Here is a 25,070-nt window from a genome sequence, read left to right as displayed (position 1 = left end):
AACTTATGTACAAATACCTATATGCCCTACTATGTTACTTGTTTATTGCACAATGTTGTTTTATTGGATTCTATTACATGTTGTCACTACTGTATTGCACATCGTTGCGGGCAAGACCACCCGCATTTCATTGTATACTTGTATGCCGTGACAAATAAAACTCTTGACTTGACTTGACATATAGGACACTATAAACTAGGGATGGGCATTTTAAAGAAAAATCCAGATCGATTGATCGCATGCTATACTCGATTGATCGTGTATTACTCAAAAAGGGAAAAAAAGTATTTTTTATACTTATTTTTGTTCATTCACGTATATATGTTTAAGGAAACCAACAATCTTACACATGTGAAAAGATATGTAAAAAAAAGAAAAAGCTACGAGTAATCGATTCACGCCCATCCCTACTATAAACATAAAGTAACATATAGGACACGATGTACACACACAATATATTAATTAATATGAATGAGTGAAATAAATATAGAGGTAAAAGAGAACTTCTAGCAGCAGTGGTACATAGTAAATAAATATAAATAATGGCAGTAAAATTAAATAATGGCAGTAAAGTGGCAGTGTGTGTCTGACTGTCTGTGTGATGGTGCGTGTGTGTGCCAGTGGGGGGGGTTCTTGGTCCAGAGTCTGTGGGGGCAGAGTAAGAGAGAGGGGAAGAGCTGGGTCTGGGTGTGTGTGTGTGTCCGTGGGGGGGGGGGGGGGGTTGTTCTTAATCCAGAGTGGTGGCAGAGTGAGAGCGGGGGGGGGGGGGGGGCGCTGGAAGAGAGTTGAGCTTCCTGACAGCCTGATAGATGAAGCTGTCTTTCAGTCTGCTGGTCCTGCAGCTCGGAGGCTCCTCATTCTCCAGGAGAGTGGAGAGTGAAAAAGAGAGTGAAAAAGCGTTGTGAGGGGTGGGTGATGTCGCCCGCGATGCGTAGTGCTTTGCGGCCCAGTCATGTATTGTAGATGTCCTGGAGGGAGGGCAGGGGGGCACCACCAATGATCCTTTCAGCTGTTCTGACTGTGCACTGCAGGGTCTTGCGGCAGGATGCTGTGCAGCCGCCGTACCACGCGGTTATGCAGCTGGTCAGGAGGCTCTCGATGCTGCCCCGGTAGAAGGAGCACAGGATGGGCACTGAGGCTCCAGCTCTTCTCAGTTTGCAGAGGAAGTAGATGTGCTGTTGAGCTTTCTTCGCCAGTGATGCAGTGTTGGTGTTCCAGGAGAGGTCCTCTGTGAGGTGCAGACCCAGGAATCTGGTGCTGCCAGTGCTCACTCTCTCCACCGCCGCACCGTTGATGGTCAGTGGAGGGTGCTGGGTGTGCGCTCTCCGGATGTTCGACAACAACCTCCTTTGTTTTCTCCACATTGAGAATGAGGTTGTTGTTCCCGCACCACGTGTTCAGTTGGCTCACCTCGTCCCTGTAGTGAGACGCGTCGTTGTTTTTAATGAGCCCCACCACAGTTGTGTCGTCCGCAAACTTGACGAAGAGGTTGGTGTTGTGCTATGGTGTGCAGTCGTGAGTCAGTAGTGTGAAGAGTAGGGGGCTGAGCATGCATCCTTGGGGGGCCCCAGTGTTCAGGATGATGGTGCTGGATGTGTTGTTGCCGACCCGAATTGCCTGTGGTCTGCCGGTCAGGAGGTCCAGCAGCCAGTTGCACAGCGAGGTGCTCAGCCCCAGCAGGTCCAGTTTCACTATCAGTGTTGAATGCTGAGCTAAAATCTATGAACAGCATCCTGGCGTATGAGTCCTTAGTGTCCAGATGGGTGAGAGCTGAGTGGAGGGAAGTGGAGATTGCATCATCGGTGGAACGGTTGGCCCGATATGCAAACTGGTAGGGGTCCAGCAAAAGTCAACGCCCGCACCAGATACCTAGCTAGGAAAGCCAACCTCCTTGTCAGAGATGGTCTCAGGCTACTAGCAAATAGCCTAGTACTCTGCCACTTTGACTATGGTAGCGTGTCTTGGCTCGAGGGCCTGACGGAGACCTTAAAAAAGAAGCTTCAGGTTTCCCAAAATAAGTTTGTAATGGTGGTAATGGGTCTTGGCCCTCGCACCCACGTAGGGAGGAGTCACTTCCAGGAGCTAAACTGGCTTCCTGTGGAGGCCAGAGTTACTCAGCTCAGACTCAACGTAGTGCACAATATTATAAACCAAAGGTCCCCTAGATACCTCCAGAACTACTTCACCCCGGTCAGTGAATCCCACAACCACAGACCTAGAGCAAGCATAGCAAACCTGAAGCCTGCTTCTTTCCGTTCCAAACTGGGCCAGTGCTCCCTTGCTTTCCCTGGAGCCCAGGATTGGAACAAGCTGCCTATCCCCATCAAGCAGAGCTCGAGCCTCCACAGCTTCAAGAGAAACGTCAGGAAGTGGCTCATGGACAGAGTAGAGGAATAGCCCCCTATACTATGAATGGGATTCCAACCGTTTTTAGTTATTGTGTGATATACAATTTTAGCTATAGGTTAGTCTTATAATGTTTTAAATGTATGTGTTTTGTGTCATTGTCGTGTTTTTGTTGTGGCCTAACAGCCCTGGGACCATGACAGAAATAAGGGTCTTATTCTTTCTCATGTCATCCTTTGGATCCTTGTTGTGTCTTTTTAATCCATCAATAAAATAAATTAAATCAAATCCAGGGAGGGTGGATTTAATGTGTTGCATGACTAGTCGTTCAAAGCACTTAATGGGTAATAATATATAATAATGGGTGTCAGAGCAATGGGACGGTAGTCATTGAAGCAGGCTGGAGAAGCCTTCTTTGGGACCGGGATGATGATAGTGTCTTTGAAGCATGTGGGGACAGCGGCTTGGCTCAGGGAGGTATTAAAGATGTTAAAGATACCAACTGTTTCGCTGGTTTTACAGTACAACACTACTATCACCGCCATCTAAGAAGGGAGATCCCCCCCTTGAACAGCCCTTCTAAGGTTTCTCTCCTCCACATTGCCTGTGGTGCATTTTTTCTTATTGCTAGGTTTTAGTGAGTTTTTCCTTATAGTCTAGCTGATCATCTCTGTGTGTAGCCTATGTTGTGCAGATTATTGTCTGGTGACGTTAAACAGATTTGTGTTGTAACATATATTTCACCTCTTTGTTAATAGGCATAGTTCCTAGTACTTGGAAACTGCCACTTGGAGTGGTCAAGAATGGTTACAATTTGCACCAAATCTGTGTAACAAATGGTATCAACACAAAGATTGCTGTAACAACTTATGAGGCATAGTTGAGCATGAGAATGTCCATCATATGCTTCAATCATAATGTTCTAAGCCCTTATACACTCGAAACATCCACATTTTGAATGGCCTCCTAACCAAACGCAATGTTTATTACATATTTATGACTAGAAAAAGTTGACACACATAGTGCTGAGCTGCATTTAAAATTAATCTTTAGGTTCCTGCAGCTTAATGTTATTGTAGGTAGTCAGGGTACAAAATAGTTACACGCCCAGCGCCACTGGCTTATAGATTTATTCTTTGGCGATTAGAATTTAAGGTCTGCCCGCCACCTGGCGGCTAACAAAATACACTGCATCTACCGCTTCTCCTCCAATCCACTCCCTCCAGGCCGCTCACAGTGGTTTAACACTGATGTAATATACTACATGTAGTACAATGCCAAAGCAACAGATGGCGATGTACAAACATGAAGGCCATTTTCAACCAATGAGAAGGGTGAACCTGTGATATCCTGTTCAGGCTTTGTCACTCACATTCTGTTAGAAAAAGTTTTGACGCCATTGTTGTTGTCGTTAGCTTACATGCTAACGTTAATGGCAGCGACCATAGCATTGTGGCTAGGCTAGCTATCATCGCTTAATAGAGCTAGTGAATGGATAAACAACGTTATTTAACATTGCAGAATGGGTACAATTACAATGCGGCTCAATACAAACAATTGTTAAGGGGCCCAGGGGGTGTAGACTGTTGTAGTTTGAGCTAATTTACACCATGCTCCAAAAAAAAAGTTCAAGGTGAGCGGTGAGCGAGCGGAGAGCGACTTGGGGGCGGGGTCAACATGTGCGATTAGCGGAGCAATTCGTTTCCTTATATCGCTTCCTCAGGGTTCCAACTTGTGTTGACAAAATGCGCTCTCTCTCTAGACTAGAAAGGTGCACTCAGTAGAGCACAGATGTCCGCCAGGGCGGCAGCCACACATAATAATAATAATAATAATAATAGATTGGATTTGTAATGCACTTTTTGTTCACTGGGATCCCAAAGTGCTACACTACATGGTTAAAACAGTTAAAAAAATGTACTGTGTGCCCGACCCCACTTCTATGTTTCAATAAATTATTTGCATTTAAAACTATTAACGCTGACTCATTCCTTCAGTCCACTCAAAATTATGCTAATATTCCTTATGTTGTTTATGATATTAATTGAAAATAGCATATGAGAGTATTATATGTAATAATAACACATGGCGATATACTAAAAAGCTATTTATAATTTTTGGCTAGTAAAAAATCTGCCTGGCTGGTAATTTTAAAAAGTTAAGTTTGTTCCCTGTAGGTAGTAGTTCTGAGTCTCAGCAGCTTAATGTTATTGTAGGTACGGTAGTAGTTATGAGTCAACAGGTTCATGTTATTGTAGGTAGTAGTTATATGAGTCAGCAGGTTCATGTTATTGTAGGTAGTAGTTGAGTCAACAGGTTCATGTTATTGTAGGTACGGTAGTAGTTCTGAGTCAACAGGTTCATGTTATTGTAGGTAGTAGTTCTGAGTCAACAGGTTCATGTTATTGTAGGTAGTAGTTCTGAGTCAACAGGTTCATGTTATTGTAGGTAGTAGTTCTGAGTCAACAGGTTCATGTTATTGTAGGTAGTAGTTCTGAGTCAACAGGTTCATGTTATTGTAGGTAGTAGTTCTGAGTCAGCAGGTTCATGTTATTGTAGGTAGTAGTTCTGAGTCAACAGGTTCATGTTATTGTAGGTAGTAGTTCTGAGTCAACAGGTTCATGTTATTATTAGGGATGGGTACCTTTCACATTTGAACCGGTACCGGTACCGGTACCTGTGAATCGATACCGGTACCCAACGGTACTTTTTTTCTGTACTTTAGTCTCAAGAAATTTAATTTACCTACATCAGTCGTAAAAAAAAAATCCAAACTTCAAATAACTACAATTACGACAGTTTTCGGTTTGTCATTGCTCCGACTGCTTTGTTGTTGAATCAAGTCAAATCCTAGGTAAGCATATATTGTGCGTGTGAACGTCGACATGAAAAGAAAAAAGTTAAAAAATATATATATATTTTTTTTATTTTTTTTATGTATCTCACTTGATTCGATACTCGGTAGTACCGACGTGTTTCGGTTCGGTACCTCAAAAGTACCGAATTCGGTACCCATCCCTAGTTATTATAGGTAGTAGTTCTGAGTCAACAGGTTCATGTTATTGTAGGTAGTAGTTCTGAGTCAACAGGTTCATGTTATTGTAGGTAGTAGTTCTATGAGTCAGCAGGTTCATGTTATTGTGTAGGTAGTAGTTCTGAGTCAACAGGTTCATGTTATTATAGGTAGTAGTTTGATAACATCGGTGAAGCCATGGCACACTTGGTTCTAACCTCATTTTGATTCTTTTTTTATTCCGTTTCAGAATTCAGGAATTCAAAGTGGCCTTGAGTGAAGACCAGATAGAATTGAAGGCACTACGAGAGCTGTGCTTCAGTGGTAAGTTGCTCTATGGGAGCTGTGCCTCTGTGGTAAATTGCTATAGATTAAGACCTGGATGGGTCTTAATCTATCTGGGCAGATCTTAATCTACCTGGACTGCCCTTACATTTTTATGCCGAGAAGTTTAGCATGTTATTTTTCTTAATAACCTTTTTGTTTCTTCTTCATATCAACTCAGGAATCCCATTTGAAGGAGGTATCCGTGCACTTTGCTGGAAAGTAAGTTGCTTCTGTATTCCTCCCATGCATCATACTCTACATCATATTCTCACTCTCGTAGACCAACATGCATGAAGCGTCAGGTCAGGGAGAAGATTAATTTACAGAAAGACTCAGAAGAAGCTTCTATCCCAGGCCATCAGGCTGCTCAACGAACAATAACACTATGCAACAACCATCAAATGCACACAGCTGACAGCACACACATCCACACGCACACACTCACTTTAAACAAACAACACACTGCAGCACCCACTCTCCACACTTTAGAACACCTAAACACTCTTTACATTTATTTGTAAAGGATTTGCACTACAACCCATACCTAAATTGTACCTCATCCCATTTCTGCTTTGCACTATATAGTATTGTATATTAGTATATTGCATAGTATATTGTATATTGTATGGTAACTCAGTTACTTCTATTCTGCATCGAACATTCTACATATGTATATACTGAACACTGTGACTTCTATTTTTACTTCTATTTGTACATGCTATACTATTTTATTTCATACTTATCTTGTCTAGCACAGTCTCTGGAGCGTAACAGTAAGAAGCATTTTGTATTCTGTACTTCTGTATGACAACTATTAAAGAAACTTGAACTTGAACTTTACCAGGGTAGGTTCTGTTTATAACCTTCATTTACCAGGGTAGGTTCTGTTTATAACCTTCATTTACCAAGGTAGGTTCTGTTTTTAACCTTCATTTACCAGGGTAGGTTCTGTTTATAACCTTTATTTACCAGGGTAGGTTCTGTTTATAACCTTTATTTACCAGGGTAGGTTCTGTTTATAACCTTCATTTACCAGGGTAGGTTCTGTTTATAACCTTCATTTACCAGGGTAGGTTCTGTTTATAACCTTCATTTACCAGGGTAGGTTCTGTTTATAACCTTCATTTACCAGGGTGGGTTCTGTTTTTAACAGTTTATTTACTAGGGTAGGTTCTGTTTTTAACAGTTTATTTACCAGGGTAGGTTCTGTTTTTAACCTTTATTTACCAGGTTAGGTTCTGTTTTTAACAGTTTATTTACCAGGGTAGGTTCGGGTTAAGCTTCATTGCAGAAGGGTAGGTTAAAGTTGTGGTTCGTTGCACCAGGGTAGTTTAGGGTTAGTTGCACCAGGGTAGGCTAGGGTTAGTTGCACCAGGGTAGGCTAGGGATAGTTACACCAGGGTAGGTTAGGGTTAGTTACACCAGGGTAGGTTAGGGTTAGTTACACCAGGGTAGGTTAGGGTTAGTTACACCAGGGTAGGTTAGGGTTAGTTACACCAGGGTGCGTCAACATTTTAGGCAACCAACTTGCATTCAGCGTTTCTCTGATTGGCCACGACGCCCATGTGACCGCGGCAGCGCGAGAGAGCGGCAGTGTGGAAATAGGCTGCATTCTATTGCCATGCTCTGCGACAAACTCTAACCTTAACCAACTCCGAAAGAATGCCTAAACTTAAACTTAACCTTAACCAACTCCGAAAGAATGCCTAAACTTAAACTTAACCCTAACCTTAACCAACTCCGAAAGAATATTGCCATGCTCTAAGACAAACTCTAACCTTAACCAACTCCGAAAGAATGCCTAAACTTAACCCTAACCTTAACCAACTCCGAAAGAATGCCTAAACTTAACCCTAACCTTAACCAACTCCGAAAGAATGCCTAAACTTAACCGGCGAAAGAATGCACGTAAAATAAATTGAAGTGATTCGAACTTGTCACCAACGCACCACAGGATCCACAGCAAGGCGGCGAACGAGTTGAGCTAACCGTCGATGTTAAAAGAGGGGGGATTACGGCTGCATAATGCCGCGGCAGAGCTCCGCGTCGCTGCGGGGGCGTGGCTAGGCGCAAGCTGGTTGCCTAAAATAATGAAGCCACCAGGGTAGGTTACAGTTATGGTTAGTTGCACCAGGGTAGGTTAGGGTTAGTTGCACCAGGGTAGGTTATGGATAGTTACACTAGGTTAGGGTTAGTTACACCAGGGTAGGTTATGGTTAGTTGCACCAGGGTAGGTTAGGGTTAGTTGCACCAGGGTAGGTTATGGATAGTTACACTAGGTTAGGGTTAGTTACACTAGGTTAGGGTTAGATACACCAGGGTAGTTTAGGGTTAGTTGCACCAGGGTAGGTTAGGGTTAGTTGCACCAGGGTAGGTTAGGGTTAGTCACACCAGGGTAGGTTAGGGTTAGTCACACCAGGGTAGGTTAGGGTTAGTTACACCAGGGTAGGTTATGGTCAGTTACACCAGGGTAGGTTATGGTCAGTTACACCAGGGTAGTTTAGGGTTAGTCGCACCAGGGTAGTTTAGGGTTAGTCGCACCAGGGTCGTTTATGGATACTTACACTAGGTTAGGGATAGTTACACCAGGGTAGTTTAGGGTTAGTCGCACCAGGGTAGTTTAGGGTTAGTCGCACCATGGTCGTTTATGGATAGTTACACTAGGTTAGGGTTAGTTACACCAGGGTAGGTTAGAGTTAGTTACACTAGGTTAGGGTTAGTTACACCAGGGTAGGTTAGGGTTAGTCGCACCAGGGTAGGTTAGGGTTAGTTACACCAGTGTAGGCAGGGGAGGAAATTAGGCCACCACCCGGACCTCACCACCCGGACACAGTTTATCACCATCGGCGACTCCAGTTCCACCCCGGCCCCAGTCAACCAAGGCGTCCCCCAAGGCTCCGTACTTGGCCCAATCCTATTCACCATCTACATGCTCCCCCTCGGTCAGATCATCCGCTACCATGGCCTCAGCTTCCACTCCTACACCGACGACACTCAACTCTACCTCTCCACCAAACCATCCACCCATCTCCCCCCACACTCCCTTATCAACTGCCTTCACGAAATAAAAACCTGGATGTCATCTAATTCCTCAAACTCAACAACAATAAAACCGAGCTCATGGTTGTGGCACCCAAGGCCCTGCTCCGGAAGGTTGGGGATCTCACCCTCAACATTGACGGCTGCTCCATCTCCCCATCCCCTAAGGTCCGCAACCTGGGCGTTATCCTGGACTCCACCCTTTCCTATCAATCCCATGTCAATTCCCTCACCAAATCCGCCTTCTTTCACCTCCAAAACATTTCCAGACTCCGACCATCACTTTCCGACACCACAGCTGAGACCCTCATCCACGCCTTCGTCACCTCCCGCCTGGACTACTGCAACGGGGTCCTGTCCGGGGTCCCAAGCAAAACCCTGGACAGGCTCCAGTATGTTCAAAATTCAGCTGCCAGGGTTCTAACCCGCACCAAACCCTGGCAGCACATCACCCCCATCCTCATCCACCTCCACTGGCTCCCCATCAAATCCCGCATCACCTACAAAACCCTCCTGCTCACCTACAAATCCCTTCACGCCCTGGCACCTCAGTACCTCACTGACCTCCTCCACCCCTACACTCAGTCACGGTCCCTGCGATCCACGGACACTGGTCAGCTCTCCATCCCCCGAACCAGACTACGGACGTTCGGGGACAGAGCTTTCAGTGTGGCAGCTCCCACCCTCTGGAACTCCCTCCCCGCAGAACTCCGCACCGCCCCAACTCTGGACTCATTTAAAAAACTTCTCAAAACCCACCTCTTCAACCTGGCCTTCAACCCCTAACTTTCTCACTTTATATGTATATGTTGTGTCTGTCCACTATGTTTGTTAATTTGTTATCTCCCCCCCCCCCCCCCCCCTATGTAAAGCGACCTTGGGTCCTCTGAAAGGCGCTATATAAAACGAAGTTATTATTATTATTATTTACTCGCCAAATGCGAGTATTTTTTAGGTTTGGTGAGTGATTCATGAAGACCACTCGCCAGTCTGGCGACTAGTAAACAAAACAAAAAAAACATTCTGCAATCACGGTCACTGGCAAACGGGGCGCGTCTTCTGAGTGTCACGAGAGCACTGCACAAGACCCGCGGACATATAGAATGTTTAATAAAAGTTCCCGGAGTACTGGCCAACCCGCGGCGGACATATATAATGTTGAATAACAGTCCCGCGGTACTAGCCATCAGTCAAGGGAGCACTCGCAAACGGATAACGTTAAACACAGCAGAAGATGGAAAACAGACAGACTGACCAACGGGGAACTGCATCCAACCCTAGTACAACCCTTGAGTATAAGGCAAGGACACATTTAAATCACAGAGGTGTATGTTAGTCTATTGGAACAGTATACAGTAGTTAGCTTCTAGTTAGCGTTTTAGCTATATAGCTGCTTGCTAGCTAACGTTAGCCCTGTGTGTGTGTGTGTGCTCAAAGCAGCCAGCCCCATGTTAGCTAGGTGTATCTGTTATGACTATAATGTTTCCAAAAACGCACCGGACTACGACGTAAGGTTATATGTTTTATTGCATGCTCAACCAGTGCACAACAACACACCAACCGAACTGACGATACCACAACACTGACGGTATTTCACAGCCCTGTCGTCCAGCCCACCGTGCCGTCTTAAAGGCACAGTGAACACCGTTGTGATGCCTACCCAGATGCATACACAACATTGACGCGGCTTGACAACCGAGGTTCAAATTTAACTTGATTGATTGATTGATTGAAAACTTTATTAACAGATTGCGGAATGGGTACAATACAGTACGGCTCAATTTTGTCTGGTTTACATCAGGGTCCCCCATTTTCAATTCATCATAACATATGACATACACGACATACAGATAGACAGTACTGCTACATCTATACATTTCACATCTATCTATACACTTCACAACATACTTAGGTTTTTTTCTTTCACTGCCCAACCCAGTCCAACCCAGCATCTTTCACTGCCCAGTTCAGCCCAACCCAGTCCAGAATAGATCTCTCTTTCATGTTAATATGTTTTATGCTAATATTGTGAAGAGTAGAGACACTGTTATTAATGTTTTATGCTAATAAATATTTTAAAGAATAGAGACACTGTGTGATTATTACTATGATTGAAAATCAATTTAGACGAAGACATACAAAGAAGTAATTATCACAATTAGCGATTTTGCTTTGGCTGGTAAAAAATCTGTTTGGCTGGTAAAAAAAAATCAGATACTCGCCAGTTGGCTGGTAAGCCAAAAAGTTAGTTTCCTCCCCTGAGGGTAGGTTAGGGTTAGTCGCACCAGGGTAGGTTAGGGTTAGTTGCGCCAGGTAGGTTAGGGTTAGTCTCAAGTTGTTTGAGTTAGCAGATGTGTGCTTAGTAGAGACCGCTATGGATTTCACTCCCTTCTGGCTATGTTGACATTTTCTTTCACCCTCTTTTCAGATCCTTCTTAATTATCTACCTCTGGAACAGACAAAATGGGACTGTTCTCTTTTAAAGCAGAGGTAAGAAGTCTGACACTATTAGGAGTCACAACAGAAAGTGAAATACTAACTGATTTATGTGGAAACTAGATGCAAAATAAATGTATAGCTGCTAGGGCTGGACGATTCATTGGTTTTCAATAACGATTTTGGCTTCCATGATCGTGAAAACAAGATAATCGAGATAAAGCGATTATTGTGTCTCGCGTGTTGTAAATGCAGTGCACACTTCTTTCACAGTGGTGAGAGAAACAGAGGTTTGAACACACTGAAATCAAATATTTTTCCTTACCTTTTTGTTGACTTGTTGCCAGATTCCTGTTTTTAAGTTCCAGCATAGAGGTATGAGCTGGAAGACGCCGCGGTTCCATAGCCTGAAGTCTTATGTAGTACAGGTTAAATTATTAAAAAAATCGTGTGCTTGAGAAACGTTTTTGTAAACCGGGTACTGGGAAAAAACGGTGTGAAAATCCAAAATGGCGATCCACTTCCATTCATTCTGACAACAACAACGTTCTTCTTCATCACCTTTCACTACCTTCCCAAACTATCACAGGCTGCAGTCTCTTTCGGAGCGGACGCTCGTTGGCTACAATGGTGATCAATCATGTTCGCCATCATAGGTGATTGGTCAGTGCTAGACCGCTCTAGACCGGAAGTGGTCATTTTGGATGACGCTCGCCGGATATATCGTCATGTAACTTGAGACCCGAAGCACACAGCTGGTTGAGGGTGGTGGTGATCGAAAGGCGGCAAATTCAACTTTCGAGTGGTGCGTTGGAGGATGATCCTTGAAAAATGCATCTTCGACCCGGTAGACGAGTGCAAAGTGCAAAACGTACCGTATGAGACCCACCGAACCTTGGGAGGTTATTTTGAAACGTCTTTGATCATTTTGTTATCAAAGGATGACAGAAAGGCGGCCTTAAAAATAAATGCTAAACAAATTCAGTCGTCGTCATATGATCTTAAATCAATGAGTAATCGTGTTTAATAATTGTGATTTCAATATCAATCAAAATAATTGTGATTATGCCACAATCGAGCAGCCCTAATAGCTGCTCTGCAGCAGTGGAGCAGGGCGAAGCTCTCATTCAGTGTCATTGGGTGTAACATGATGCAGATTGGACACTGCAGATGGACATAGCCCCCCAGTGGTTAGACCTCTACACTACCCAGCCCCCTAGTGGTTATACCTCTACACTACCCAGCCCCCCAGTGGTTAGACCTCTACACTACCCAGCCCCCCAGTGGTTAGACCTCTACACTACCCAGCCCCCCAGTGGTTAGACCTCTACACTACCCAGCCCCCCAGTGGTTAGACCTCTACACTACCCAGCCCCCCAGTGGTTAGACCTCTACACTACCCAGCCTATACTACCCAGCCCCCCAGTGGTTAGACCTCTACACTACCCAGCCCCCCAGTGGTTAGACCTCTACGCTACCCAGCCCCCCAGTGGTTAGACCTCTACACTACCCAGCCCCCCAGTGGTTAGACCTCTACACTACCCAGCCCCCCAGTGGTTAGACCTCTACACATTTACATTTAGTCATTTAGCTGACGCTTTTATCCAAAGCGACTTACAAGTTCTGTACGACAAGACAGCAAGAAGGGTACAACTCTATCAGCTGAGTAACAATGTTTATCAAAGTGTTGCGTGTTACAGTGTAGGTTAGTTTATTAGGACAAGTGCATGACAGTAAGGTTAGTCAAGTTTTTTATTTTTTTTATCATTTCAGATAATGGTTGAAGAAGTGAGTCTTTAGTCGACGGCGAAAGATTGGACGGGATTCGGCTGTCCTAACTGGGATGGGTAGTTCATTCCACCATTGTGGGGCAAGGACTGAGAATAGGCGGCTTCTCTTTGATGACCCTCCGGGAGCTTGGATAGGAGTAGGTCTGAGGCGGCCAGAAGATGCAGAGCATAGGGGTCTTGAGGGTGTGTAGTTAGAGACCATTGACCGGAGGTAGGCGGGAGCGGTTCCCTTTGCCGCACAGTATGCTAGGTCGAGGGCCTTGAAGCAGATACGTGCAGCAATGGGGAGCCAGTGCAGGTCCCTAAGAAGTAGGGTGACATGGGCCGACTTTGGTAGGTTTGAGATCAGGCGGGCCGCTGCGTTTTGAATGAGTTGAAGAGGCTTGGTGGCAGTGGCCGGGAGGCCAGCTAGCAGTGCGTTGCAGTAGTCGAGGCGGGAGATGACTGTTGATTGGACGAGGAGTTGGGTGGCTTCTTTTGTCAGGAAGGGGCGTATCCTTCTGACGTTGCTGAGGAGGAATCTGCAGGTTCTGGTTGTCGCTGCGATGTGAGCAGAGAAGTTCAACTGGTCGTCGAGGACAACACCAAGGTTCTTGGCGGTCTGGGATGCGGTCACAGCTGCATTCTCGACTGTGATGGAGAGGTAGGTCAGGGGGGAGGATTTGGCCGGCAGGTGGAGCAATTCTGTTTTGCTTAGGTTCAGTTTGAGGTGGTTGGTCGTCATCCAGGCGGAGATGTCGGACAGACAGGCCGAGATCCGCTCAGAGACGTGGATATCTGAGGGAGGGAAGGAGAGGAAGAGTTGAGTATCATCGGCATAACAATGATATGAGAAGCCATGAGACGTGATAATGTTACCCAGTGATTTAGTGTAGAGGGAGAAGAGAAGGGGTCCTAGGACCGAGCCCTGGGGGACACCCGTCCGCAGGGGGCGGGTGCCCGACAGAGTCCCTCTCCATGACACTTGGTAGGAGCGGTCGTTGAGGTATGATGTCAGCCATGTTAGCGCAGATCCAGCCACTCCCATTCCTGCGAGGGCCGCGAGGAGGATCTGATGGTTGACTGTGTCGAAGGCTGCAGATAGATCTAGGAGAATCAGGACAGAGGAGAGGCCTTTCGCTTTTGCTAAGTGAAGTGCCTCTGTGACCGCAATGAGGGCCGTTTCTGTGGAGTGGCCAGTCCGGAAGCCAGACTGATTGGGGTCTAGGAGGTCATTCTGTAAGACATAGGTGTCAAACTCACGGCCCGCGGGCCAAATCCGGCCCGCCACGTCATTTGATGTGGCCCCCCAAGAGCTCAGGAAAAAAAAAAAAAAAAAAACGTTTTTTTTTTTTTTTTTTTTTTTTTTTTTTTTTTTTCATTAATATTGGGTTAAAAAATAGCAGTGTTAAAATAATTGTGGGTTAATGCGTTAATAAAGCTTTAACTTTGACAGCCTTAGTTATTACACATTCTTACACATACATGTATGTTGAACATCTGAGGTAACAAAGGAAAAAAGCCAAAAGCACTTACTCCTCAGACATTCTTTGACAATTTTACAGCCCAAAATACAAAAAAGATCCATGCGGAATAGGTAACAAAGGGTTGAAGAAATATTGTCTGAACTGTCAGATGCAAACTGGCTGTGTGACATAACCGAGCATCTCGCTCAATTGAATAAGAAGCTGTAGGGACGCAAACAAGTCCCACCCAAAACTTGACCAATATAGTTGTGAACTGAGACAACCCTTATTTTGTTATTTTTGAGTACAGTTACAGTTGTGTGTTCATGCAGACACATAATAGCAATTTCATTACGAATTGAAAATGGGGGACCCTGATGTAAACAAGTCGAAAGTCTTTCTCTGGTCTGCATCCCCTTAACAATTGTGTGTATTGAGCTGTACTGTACTGTACCCATTCTGCAATCTGTTAATTAAAGTTAATTAAACTATCTTCCATTAGTTGGATGTATGGCCTCTGCAAGGTTGTGTGCAGCCATTTGTTTTTGTAACATCTGCTACATCTGTCCCACGTGTGCTTTGCAGCTCACAGTTGTTAGTTCTGCCCCTCTTGACTGTGACAAAAAGGTTTTGAACAAACTTAATGTCATAGCTTGTATTTGATGATATTCTTCTTTGTTATTTACTTGAATGGTTTGATCATTGATTGGTGGAGTAATATGGGGTTCTGATAAACTAAAATTATTTGTTAAAATAACATAAGCTAACATATATTTTTACATTTATGCAAATGAATATGCAATATGTATAACTTGAATAAGTAATAAATACAGAAACACCATGTTTAACAATATGTAAATGTGTAGCTACATTTATTTTACATTACATTAACATTTATACGGTCTTTGGCCCTTTGAGGGCAACCATAATGCTGATGTGGCCCTCTGTGAAAATGAGTTTGACACCCCTGCTGTAAGAGATAAGCAGTAAGTTGGTTGGATACAGCACGTTCAAGTGTTTTAGAAAGGAAGGAGAGAAGAGAGACAGGACGATAGTTGCCTATGACGGTGGGGTTCAGGGTTGGTTTTTTTATGAGGGGCGTGACTCTGGCTTGTTTTAGGGAGGTGGGGACCACCCCCGAGTTGAGTGAGGAGTTGATGATTGCAGTTAGGAATGGGAGGATGTCCCGTGCTATGGTCTGGAGGAGTGGGGAGGGTAGCTGGTCCAGCTGGCATGTAGTCGGACGGTTCGACGTTACCAGTGTCAGGGTTTCGGCTTCTGTAATGGGAGAGAAAGATGACAGAGTGAAGGATGAGGTTCTCGATTCAGTGTTTGGAATGGGTGGGGGTTGGGAGAAGGAGCTGCGGATGTTCTCCACTTTTTCCTCAAAGAAGATCGCAAAGTCTTCGGCAGAAAAAGATGAGGGAGGAGGGGGTGGGGGGGGGGAGTGAGGAGGGAGGACATGGTAGCATGCAGTTTGCGAAGATTCTTGGCAGAGGCCTCGATCCTATGGTGAAAGAAAGAAGCTTTGGCATTAGTAATGGTTTTGGAGAATGTTAACAAGAGGTTGTGATATGTGTCGATGTCAGCAGTGAGGCGTGACTTTCTATACTTCCTCTCAGCCGCTCTCAGGACCTGTCTTTGTTCTCTCACTGCATCCGTCAGCCATGGACTGGGTGGGGAACGGCGGGCAGGTTTCTCAATGAGGGGACAGAGCTTGTCGAAGGAGGTTGCAAGGGCTGAGAGGAGGGTGGAGGTTGCCATCTCTGTGGGGAGAGCAGAGAAGGTGTCACACAAAGGTAGAGCGGATATTATGTCAGAGGAGAGGGTGGAGGGGGCTAGGGAGGGCAGGTTGCGTCTGAGTGAGACGGTTTGAGTTGGGGTGAAGACCTTTCGGTTAAGCATGAGAGTTAGTGAGAAGGATATGAAGGAATGGTCAGATACATGTAGGGGAGTTACCGTGGTGTTAATACGGGAAAATATGAGATCCAAGGAGTTGCCTGCTTTGTGGGTGGGAGGCGTGGGAGTCAGGTCAAATTGTTGTAGGAGGGAGACCACTGGGACCGACTGAGATGAGTCAGGCAGGTTGAAGTCGCCCAATAGAAGGAGAGGGGTACCATCTTCCGGTAAGGAGCTTAGAAGCATGTCCAGCTCATCTGTGAAGTGATCGAGGGGACCTGGAGGGCGATAGAGTGAAACTACACGACCCAGCCCCCCAGTGGTTAGAACTCTACACTACCCAGCCCCCCAGTGGTTAGACCTGTACACTACCCAGCCCCCCAGTGGTTAGACCTCTACACTACCCAGCCCCCCAGTGGTTAGACCTCTACACTACCCAGCAATTTAAATGAGGTTCAGGATGTGTTTGACTAAAGACATTTCAAGATGCAACTCTTTTTCTCCACACTGAACCACAGGGAGATCTACGCTCAGTTCCTGAAAGAGATGATCATCCAGCCTGGCATTGCAAAAGCCAACCTGGGCCTGTCCAGAGAAGATGTGACTATGGAGGATCATGTAAGGTTTTACTTACTTACATTATTGCTACATTAACACTTTGAGTGCCAGCAGGGGGCACAGGATTTAGCGCTTGAGTGCCAGCGCTCTATTCAATGAGAGGGCGAGCACATTTGCGAACGCATAAACTATATCTTAAATTATGTGTCTAATACGCCCGTCGCTTATCAGTGACTTGCTTGCAGTCAACATTGTCGAAACGGATTGTTTTTTTATCGGTACATTTCCGTTTTATACCATTTTGAAAAACGCTCGTTTTGCGAAATTTCCAGAAAAGAAAAATGATTCTGCAGGAATCGCCCTTTACTGGAATACACAAACACTTTGTCATTTTTCGGCCTATTTATGAATAGTTTTCAAATAAACACTAGATTATCGATAGTATATGTATACTTATGCACGCTAGAGAAGCGGGCTGAAAAATCGATTATCTTATTTCCTGATCAGCGCTAACGTCATACACGCACACACACACAGACACATTGATATATCTGTGAAAAAAGCTCTGATTATCCCAAGACTGGTAAAATAGATTCCTTACCTCAGATCAGATGTTCTCCAAAAAGATTATTCCAATTCCTGATCGCCATTCCAAATATCGATCGCGTTTATTGATCCAACGCTGGGTGCTTGAAACACATATTCCCCGCTGTTCTGAGGGACCACAAATACTGCAATCTGCTCGGATTACATGCCTGACAAGTAAAATGTGGATTTTCTTTTCCCCATGCATTTTCATTCAGTCCAATCCAAAGGGTGCATTACCATCCAGCAGACGATAGGGGGCGGTATTTTCCCTGTTCGAGCTCAGAGAGAATCCCAGTGGTAACGTGAGGCTAGATTGATGAAAATGAATGGAAATCGCTAATAAAAGAAATAACGATTAAAAAAACTAGATTTCTCGTCGTTGGCACTCAACGCATGGCATGAACTAACGAGATTTCTCGTGGCTGGCACTCAAAGTGTTAAAGGTTTAATCTGTAATGCTGCTATAAGCACCTTTAACATTCACATTGACACCAGTACAGTGAATTGACAAAATCACATCCTTCTTATTTTCTCCAAAAATTCAATGTATCCCTATTTTAATTGATTTTCAGCCTCTAAATCCAAACCCAGACAGCAGATGGAATAACTATTTCAAAGATAATGAAGTTCTTCTGCAGATCGATAAGGATGTCAGGTAATTGCTGTCAAAGTTCTAAAGTTATACTTAATTGTTTGAGTCTTGTGTTTGTTACAATGTTCAATACACACAAAGTAAAGAGGTAGCACACACAAAGTAAAGAGGTAGCACACACAAAGTAAAGAGGTAGCACACACAAAGTAAAGAGGTAGCACACACAAAGTAAAGAGGTAGCACACACAAAGTAAAGAGGTAGCACACACAAAGTAAAGAGGTAGCACACAAAGTAAAGAGGTAGCACACACAAAGTAAAGAGGTAGCACACACAAAGTAAAGAGGTAGCACACACAAAGTAAAGAGGTAGCACACACAAAGTAAAGAGGTAGCACACACAGAGGTAGATTCAGGACAAAGTTGACTGATCTCAATTTCACCATTTAAGTCTGGTCATATGCCAAATAAACATGGTCATGTTTCGTTCTAATGACCATCATCAAAGCATGAGATAAAATGGAAGTCATATAATTTACATTTTCATTTCAAACCTTTATTTAAACTCAAAAGGCAACTGAGGTTTCCCTCATTTAGTGTACATAAAGAGTTAAGCAAAAAAAGGCATATAAATTCACACAACATATAAAATAACAATTGGACAATAAATTTAAATGTACAACTTTATTGACAAAGGTTGGAGAGTTAGCAGTCTTGTCTACAGGAGTTAGCGGTCTAGTCTACAGGAGTTAGTGGTCTAGTCTACAGGAGTTAGTGGTCTAGTCTACAGGAGTTAGCGGTCTAGTCTACAGGAGTTAGCGGTCTAGTCTACAGGAGTTAGCAGTCTAGTCTACAGGAGTTAGCAGTCTAGTCTACAGGAGTTAGTGGTCTAGTCTACAGGAGTTAGCAGTCTAGTCTACAGGAGTTAGTGGTCTAGTCTACAGGAGTTAGTGGTCTAGTCTGCAGGAGTTAGCGGTCTAGTCTACAGGAGTTAGCAGTCTAGTCTACAGGAGTTAGTGGTCTAGTCTACAGGAGTTAATGGTCTAGTCTACAGGAGTTAGTGGTCTAGTCTACAGGAGTTAGCAGTCTAGTCTACAGGAGTTAGCGGTCTAGTCTACAGGAGTTAGTGGTCTAGTCTACAGGAGTTAGCAGTCAGGAGCACTCATTCAGGGGTACTACGACTATGCTTGCACCTCATGGTACCAAAGCACCTCAAAGGCGCTAAAAACAAAATTACAAACATCTCAAAACAAACTGGTCAGACTACTGCTTGACCTTACTCCTAGAACCCACCTCACCCCTGCCCACTTCGACAACCTAGGATGGCTTAGAGTAGACGACAGAGTACAACAACTTGCAATGGGCCTGGTCTACAAGATACACTACACGACCAAGGTACCCATGTACATGTCAAAATACTTCCCAAAGGTCAGTGAATACCACGATCACAACACCAGAGGGAGCTCCACAAATCATGTCAAACCCAGATTCGGCTCAAATAAGGGACTAAACACGTTTCGCAATTATGCCACATCAATGTGGAACGCCCTACCCAAAGCTGTAAAGGAATGTGGATCACTACCCACTTTCAAAACCTCTCTCAAGGGACACCTACGGGAGACTGCAATTCAACACTGGCCCCTGTAAATATCCTAACCCAATCATTCCAACCCCCTCCAATGTACAGTCATTTACCTAGTATGGTTTTGTCAATAGTTCAATGTACAATTGTGTTTGTTTGTACAGTGTCTCCTCCCCCCCCCCCCCTCAATGTACAGTGTTACTTGTTTATACAGTGTGCCCCCCGCCCCCCCCCCCCCCAACCACCTCCAATGTAAATTACCCAGAATGGTTGTCAATATCCCAATGTACCCAACCCCCCCCACCCAACCTCCAATGTACAGTTTCTACGTCAAATGTATATACTCCCTTTTCTTGACTCCTTCTGTATCACAAACAGTACTGTATTTGCAAATCTGGTATGTCATAAATGTATAGATGTAGCAGTACTGACTATCTGTATGTCATGTATGTCATATATGTCTATATGAATTGAAAATGGGGGACCCTGATGGAAACAAGACAAACGTCTTTCTCAGGTCTGCATCCCCTTAACAATTGTATGTATTGAGCCGTACTGTATTGTACCCATTCTGCAATCTGTTAAATAAAGTTTTCATTCATTCATTCATTCAGTTAGCAGTCTAGTCTGCAGGAGTTAGCAGTCTAGTCTACAGGAGTTAGCAGTCTAGTCTACAGGAGTTAGCAGTCTTGTGTATAGTCTACAGGAGTTAGCAGTCTAGTCTACAGGAGTTAGTGGTCTAGTCTACAGGAGTTAGTGGTCTAGTCTACAGGAGTTAGCAGTCTAGTCTACAGGAGTTAGCGGTCTAGTCTACAGGAGTTAGCGGTCTAGTCTACAGGAGTTAGTGGTCTAGTCTACAGGAGTTAGTCTACAGGAGTTAGCGGTCTAGTCTACAGGAGTTAGCGGTCTAGTCTACAGGAGTTAGTGGTCTAGTCTACAGGAGTTAGTCTACAGGAGTTAGTGGTCTAGTCTACAGGAGTTAGTCTACAGGAGTTAGTGGTCTAGTCTACAGGAGTTAGCAGTCTAGTCTACAGGAGTTACTGGTCTAGTCTACAGGAGTTAGTGGTCTAGTCTACAGGAGTTAGCAGTCTAGTCTACAGGAGTTAGCGGTCTAGTCTACAGGAGTTAGTGGTCTAGTCTATAGGAGTTAGTGGTCTAGTCTACAGGAGTTAGCGGTCTAGTCTACAGGAGTTAGCGGTCTAGTCTACAGGAGTTAGCAGTCTAGTCTACAGGAGTTAGCGGTCTAGTCTACAGGAGTTAGTGGTCTAGTCTACAGGAGTTAGTGGTCTAGTCTACAGGAGTTAGCGGTCTAGTCTACAGGAGTTAGCGGTCTAGTCTACAGGAGTTAGCAGTCTAGTCTACAGGAGTTAGCGGTCTAGTCTGTGGTCTAGTCTACAGGAGTTAGCAGTCTAGTCTACAGGAGTTAGCGGTCTAGTCTACAGGAGTTAGCAGTCTAGTCTACAGGAGTTAGTGGTCTAGTCTACAGGAGTTAGTGGTCTAGTCTACAGGAGTTAGTGGTCTAGTCTACAGGAGTTAGTCTACAGGAGTTAGCGGTCTAGTCTACAGGAGTTAGCGGTCTAGTCTACAGGAGTTAGCAGTCTAGTCTACAGGAGTTAGCGGTCTAGTCTACAGGAGTTAGCTGTCTAGTCTACAGGAGTTAGCGGTCTAGTCTACAGGAGTTAGCGGTCTAGTCTACAGGAGTTAGCGGTCTGGTCTACAGGAGTTAGCGGTCTAGTCTACAGGAGTTAGCAGTCTAGTCTACAGGAGTTAGCGGTTTAGTCTACAGGAGTTAGTGGTCTAGTCTACAGGAGTTAGCAGTCTAGTCTACAGGAGTTCGTCTACAGGAGTTAGCGGTTTAGTCTACAGGAGTTAGTGGTCTAGTCTACAGGAGTTAGCAGTCTAGTCTACAGGAGTTAGTCTACAGGAGTTAGTGGTCTAGTCTACAGGAGTTAGCGGTCTAGTCTACAGGAGTTAGCAGTCTAGTCTACAGGAGTTAGTCTACAGGAGTTAGCGGTTTAGTCTACAGGAGTTAGTGGTCTAGTCTACAGGAGTTAGCAGTCTAGTCTACAGGAGTTAGTCTACAGGAGTTAGTGGTCTAGTCTACAGGAGTTAGTGGTCTAGTCTACAGGAGTTAGTGGTCTTGTCTACAGGAGTTAGCGGTCTAGTCTACAGGAGTTAGTGGTCTAGTCTACAGGAGTTAGCAGTCTAGTCTACAGGAGTTAGTCTACAGGAGTTAGTGGTCTAGTCTACAGGAGTTAGCGGTCTAGTCTACAGGAGTTAGCGGTCTAGTCTACAGGAGTTAGCGGTCTAGTCTACAGGAGTTAGCGGTCTAGTCTACAGGAGTTAGCGGTCTAGTCTACAGGAGTTAGTGGTCTAGTCTACAGGAGTTAGTGGTCTAGTCTACAGGAGTTAGTGGTCTAGTCTACAGGAGTTAGTGGTTTAGTCTACAGGAGTTAGCGGTCTAGTCTACAGGAGTTAGTGGTCTAGTCTACAGGAGTTAGTGGTCTAGTCTACAGGAGTTAGTGGTCTAGTCTACAGGAGTTAGTGGTTTAGTCTACAGGAGTTAGTGGTCTAGTCTACAGGAGTTAGCGGTCTAGTCTACAGGAGTTAGTGGTCTAGTCTACAGGAGTTAGCGGTCTAGTCTACAGGAGTTAGTGGTTTAGTCTACAGGAGTTAGTGGTCTAGTCTACAGGAGTTAGTCTACAGGAGTTAGTGGTCTAGTCTACAGGAGTTAGCAGTCTAGTCTACAGGAGTTACTGGTCTAGTCTACAGGAGTTAGCAGTCTAGTCTACAGGAGTTAGCAGTCTAGTCTACAGGAGTTAGTGGTCTAGTATACACAAGTTAGTCTACATGAGTTAGTGGTCTAGTCTACAGGAGTTAGCAGTCTAGTCTACAGGAGTTAGCAGTCTAGTCTACAGGAGTTAGTGGTCTAGTCTACAGGAGTTAGCTGTCTAGTCTACAGGAGTTAGCGGTCTAGTCTACAGGAGTTAGCGGTCTAGTCTACAGGAGTTAGTGGTCTAGTCTACAGGAGTTAGTGGTCTAGTCTACAGGAGTTAGTCTACAGGAGTTAGCGGTCTAGTCTACAGGAGTTAGCGGTCTAGTCTACAGGAGTTAGTGGTCTAGTCTACAGGAGTTAGCGGTCTAGTCTACAGGAGTTAGTGGTCTAGTCTACAGGAGTTAGTGGTCTAGTCTACAGGAGTTAGTGGTCTAGTCTACAGGAGTTAGTCTACAGGAGTTAGTGGTCTAGTCTACAGGAGTTAGTGGTCTAGTCTACAGGAGTTAGTGGTCTAGTCTACAGGAGTTAGCAGTCTAGTCTACAGGAGTTAGCGGTCTAGTCTACAGGAGTTAGCAGTCTAGTCTACAGGAGTTAGCGGTCTAGTCTACAGGAGTTAGCGGTCTAGTCTACAGGAGTTAGTGGTCTAGTCTACAGGAGTTAGCAGTCTAGTCTACAGGAGTTAGTGGTCTAGTCTACAGGAGTTAGTGGTCTAGTCTACAGGAGTTAGTGGTCTAGTCTACAGGAGTTAGTCTACAGGAGTTAGTGGTCTAGTCTACAGGAGTTAGCGGTCTAGTCTACAGGAGTTAGTGGTCTAGTCTACAGGAGTTAGTGGTCTAGTCTACAGGAGTTAGTCTACAGGAGTTAGTGGTCTAGTCTACAGGAGTTACTGGTCTAGTCTACAGGAGTTAGTGGTCTAGTCTACAGGAGTTAGCTGTCTAGTCTACAGGAGTTAGCGGTCTAGTCTACAGGAGTTAGCGGTCTAGTCTACAGGAGTTAGCGGTCTAGTCTACAGGAGTTAGCGGTCTAGTCTACAGGAGTTAGCGGTCTAGTCTACAGGAGTTAGCGGTCTAGTCTACAGGAGTTAGTGGTCTAGTCTACAGGAGTTAGCGGTCTGGTCTACAGGAGTTAGCGGTCTAGTCTACAGGAGTTAGCAGTCTAGTCTACAGGAGTTAGCGGTCTAGTCTACAGGAGTTAGTGGTCTAGTCTACAGGAGTTAACAGTCTAGTCTACAGGAGTTAGCGGTCTAGTCTACAGGAGTTAGCGGTCTAGTCTACAGGAGTTAGCGGTCTAGTCTACAGGAGTTAGCGGTCTAGTCTACAGGAGTTAGCGGTCTAGTCTACAGGAGTTAGCGGTCTAGTCTACAGGAGTTAGCGGTCTAGTCTACAGGAGTTAGCGGTCTAGTCTACAGGAGTTAGCGGTCTAGTCTACAGGAGTTAGCGGTCTAGTCTACAGGAGTTAGTGGTCTAGTCTACAGGAGTTAGCGGTCTAGTCTACAGGAGTTAGCGGTCTAGTCTACAGGAGTTAGTGGTCTAGTCTACAGGAGTTAGTGGTCTAGTCTACAGGAGTTAGCGGTCTAGTCTACAGGAGTTAGCGGTCTAGTCTACAGGAGTTAGCGGTCTAGTCTACAGGAGTTAGTGGTCTAGTCTACAGGAGTTAGCAGTCTAGTCTACAGGAGTTAGTGGTCTAGTCCAGTGGTTCCCAAAGTCGGGGTCGCGACCCAAAAGTGGGCCGCAAGCAGCCACGGGTGGGCCACGAGATGATTTAAAAAAAAATAAAAAAATTAAATTTATTTTATTTTTATTTTTTATTTTTTTTATTCTTATTTTTTGTCAGGCCACTGAACTTAGAAGCAGGCCAGAACAGTGTTTCTAGTTGTATTCTAAAATTCTATTCTATTGTATTCTAAAATGTGACTATATGGTTTTATATTAACTTAATAAATAAACAAAAACGAAAAATCGACTTATTTCAACGAACATTTCAAACTAAATAACAGATTATGCACATAAAACGCTGAAAACAACCGAAGCAACAATAGTATTTTAATGAGGCTATTATTATTATCATTATTATTTTGCAACAAGTTAGCCCTCTCATAAATAGCACATATAAATGAATAACTAACTTGAACTAACTTAATAGGATTGAAGTGATATTTGGCTTAAAAAATCGGTCGCCTGGCAAAAACAATAAAATAAAAAGCCCGACGATGTGCATTGGGCCGCGGCTCTCTGACGCCTTATTTTCTGGGCCCTGGCCTGAAAAGTTTGGGAACCCCTGGTCTAGTCTACAGGAGTTAGCGGTCTAGTCTACAGGAGTTAGCGGTCTAGTCTACAGGAGTTAGCGGTCTAGTCTACAGGAGTTAGTGGTCTAGTCTACAGGAGTTAACAGTCTAGTCTACAGGAGTTAGTGGTCTAGTCTACAGGAGTTAGTGGTCTAGTCTACAGGAGTTAGTGGTCTAGTCTACAGGAGTTAGCGGTCTAGTCTACAGGAGTTAGCAGTCTAGTCTACAGGAGTTAGTGGTCTAGTCTACAGGAGTTAGCGGTCTAGTCTACAGGAGTTAACAGTCTAGTCTATAGGAGTTAGCGGTCTAGTCTACAGGAGTTAACAGTCTAGTCTACAGGAGTTAACAGTCTAGTCTATAGGAGTTAGTGGTCTAGTCTACAGGAGTTAGTCTACAGG

At 44.6% G+C, this 25,070-nt stretch overlaps 1 protein-coding gene across 1 annotated transcript in view; it reads left to right on the top strand.

Annotated features, from left to right (window-relative positions):
- tbc1d13 (TBC1 domain family, member 13) overlaps positions 1-25,070 on the top strand; it is an 86,357-nt gene that overhangs the window by 38,564 nt on the left and 22,723 nt on the right. The window contains exons 2-6 of the mRNA XM_084325162.1: positions 5,610-5,683; positions 5,865-5,905; positions 11,154-11,215; positions 16,814-16,913; positions 18,014-18,096. Coding sequence (XP_084181288.1) covers positions 5,610-5,683; positions 5,865-5,905; positions 11,154-11,215; positions 16,814-16,913; positions 18,014-18,096 — 360 coding nt within the window. The remainder of the gene's footprint in view (positions 1-5,609; positions 5,684-5,864; positions 5,906-11,153; positions 11,216-16,813; positions 16,914-18,013; positions 18,097-25,070) is intronic.

Source organism: Notolepis coatsorum, assembly GCF_963971535.1.
Source record: "Notolepis coatsorum genome assembly, chromosome: 11".
Lineage (NCBI taxonomy): Eukaryota > Metazoa > Chordata > Actinopteri > Aulopiformes > Paralepididae > Notolepis > Notolepis coatsorum.
Note: the sequence above shows the minus strand (reverse complement) of the source record. Positions and strands in the feature narration are given on the sequence as shown.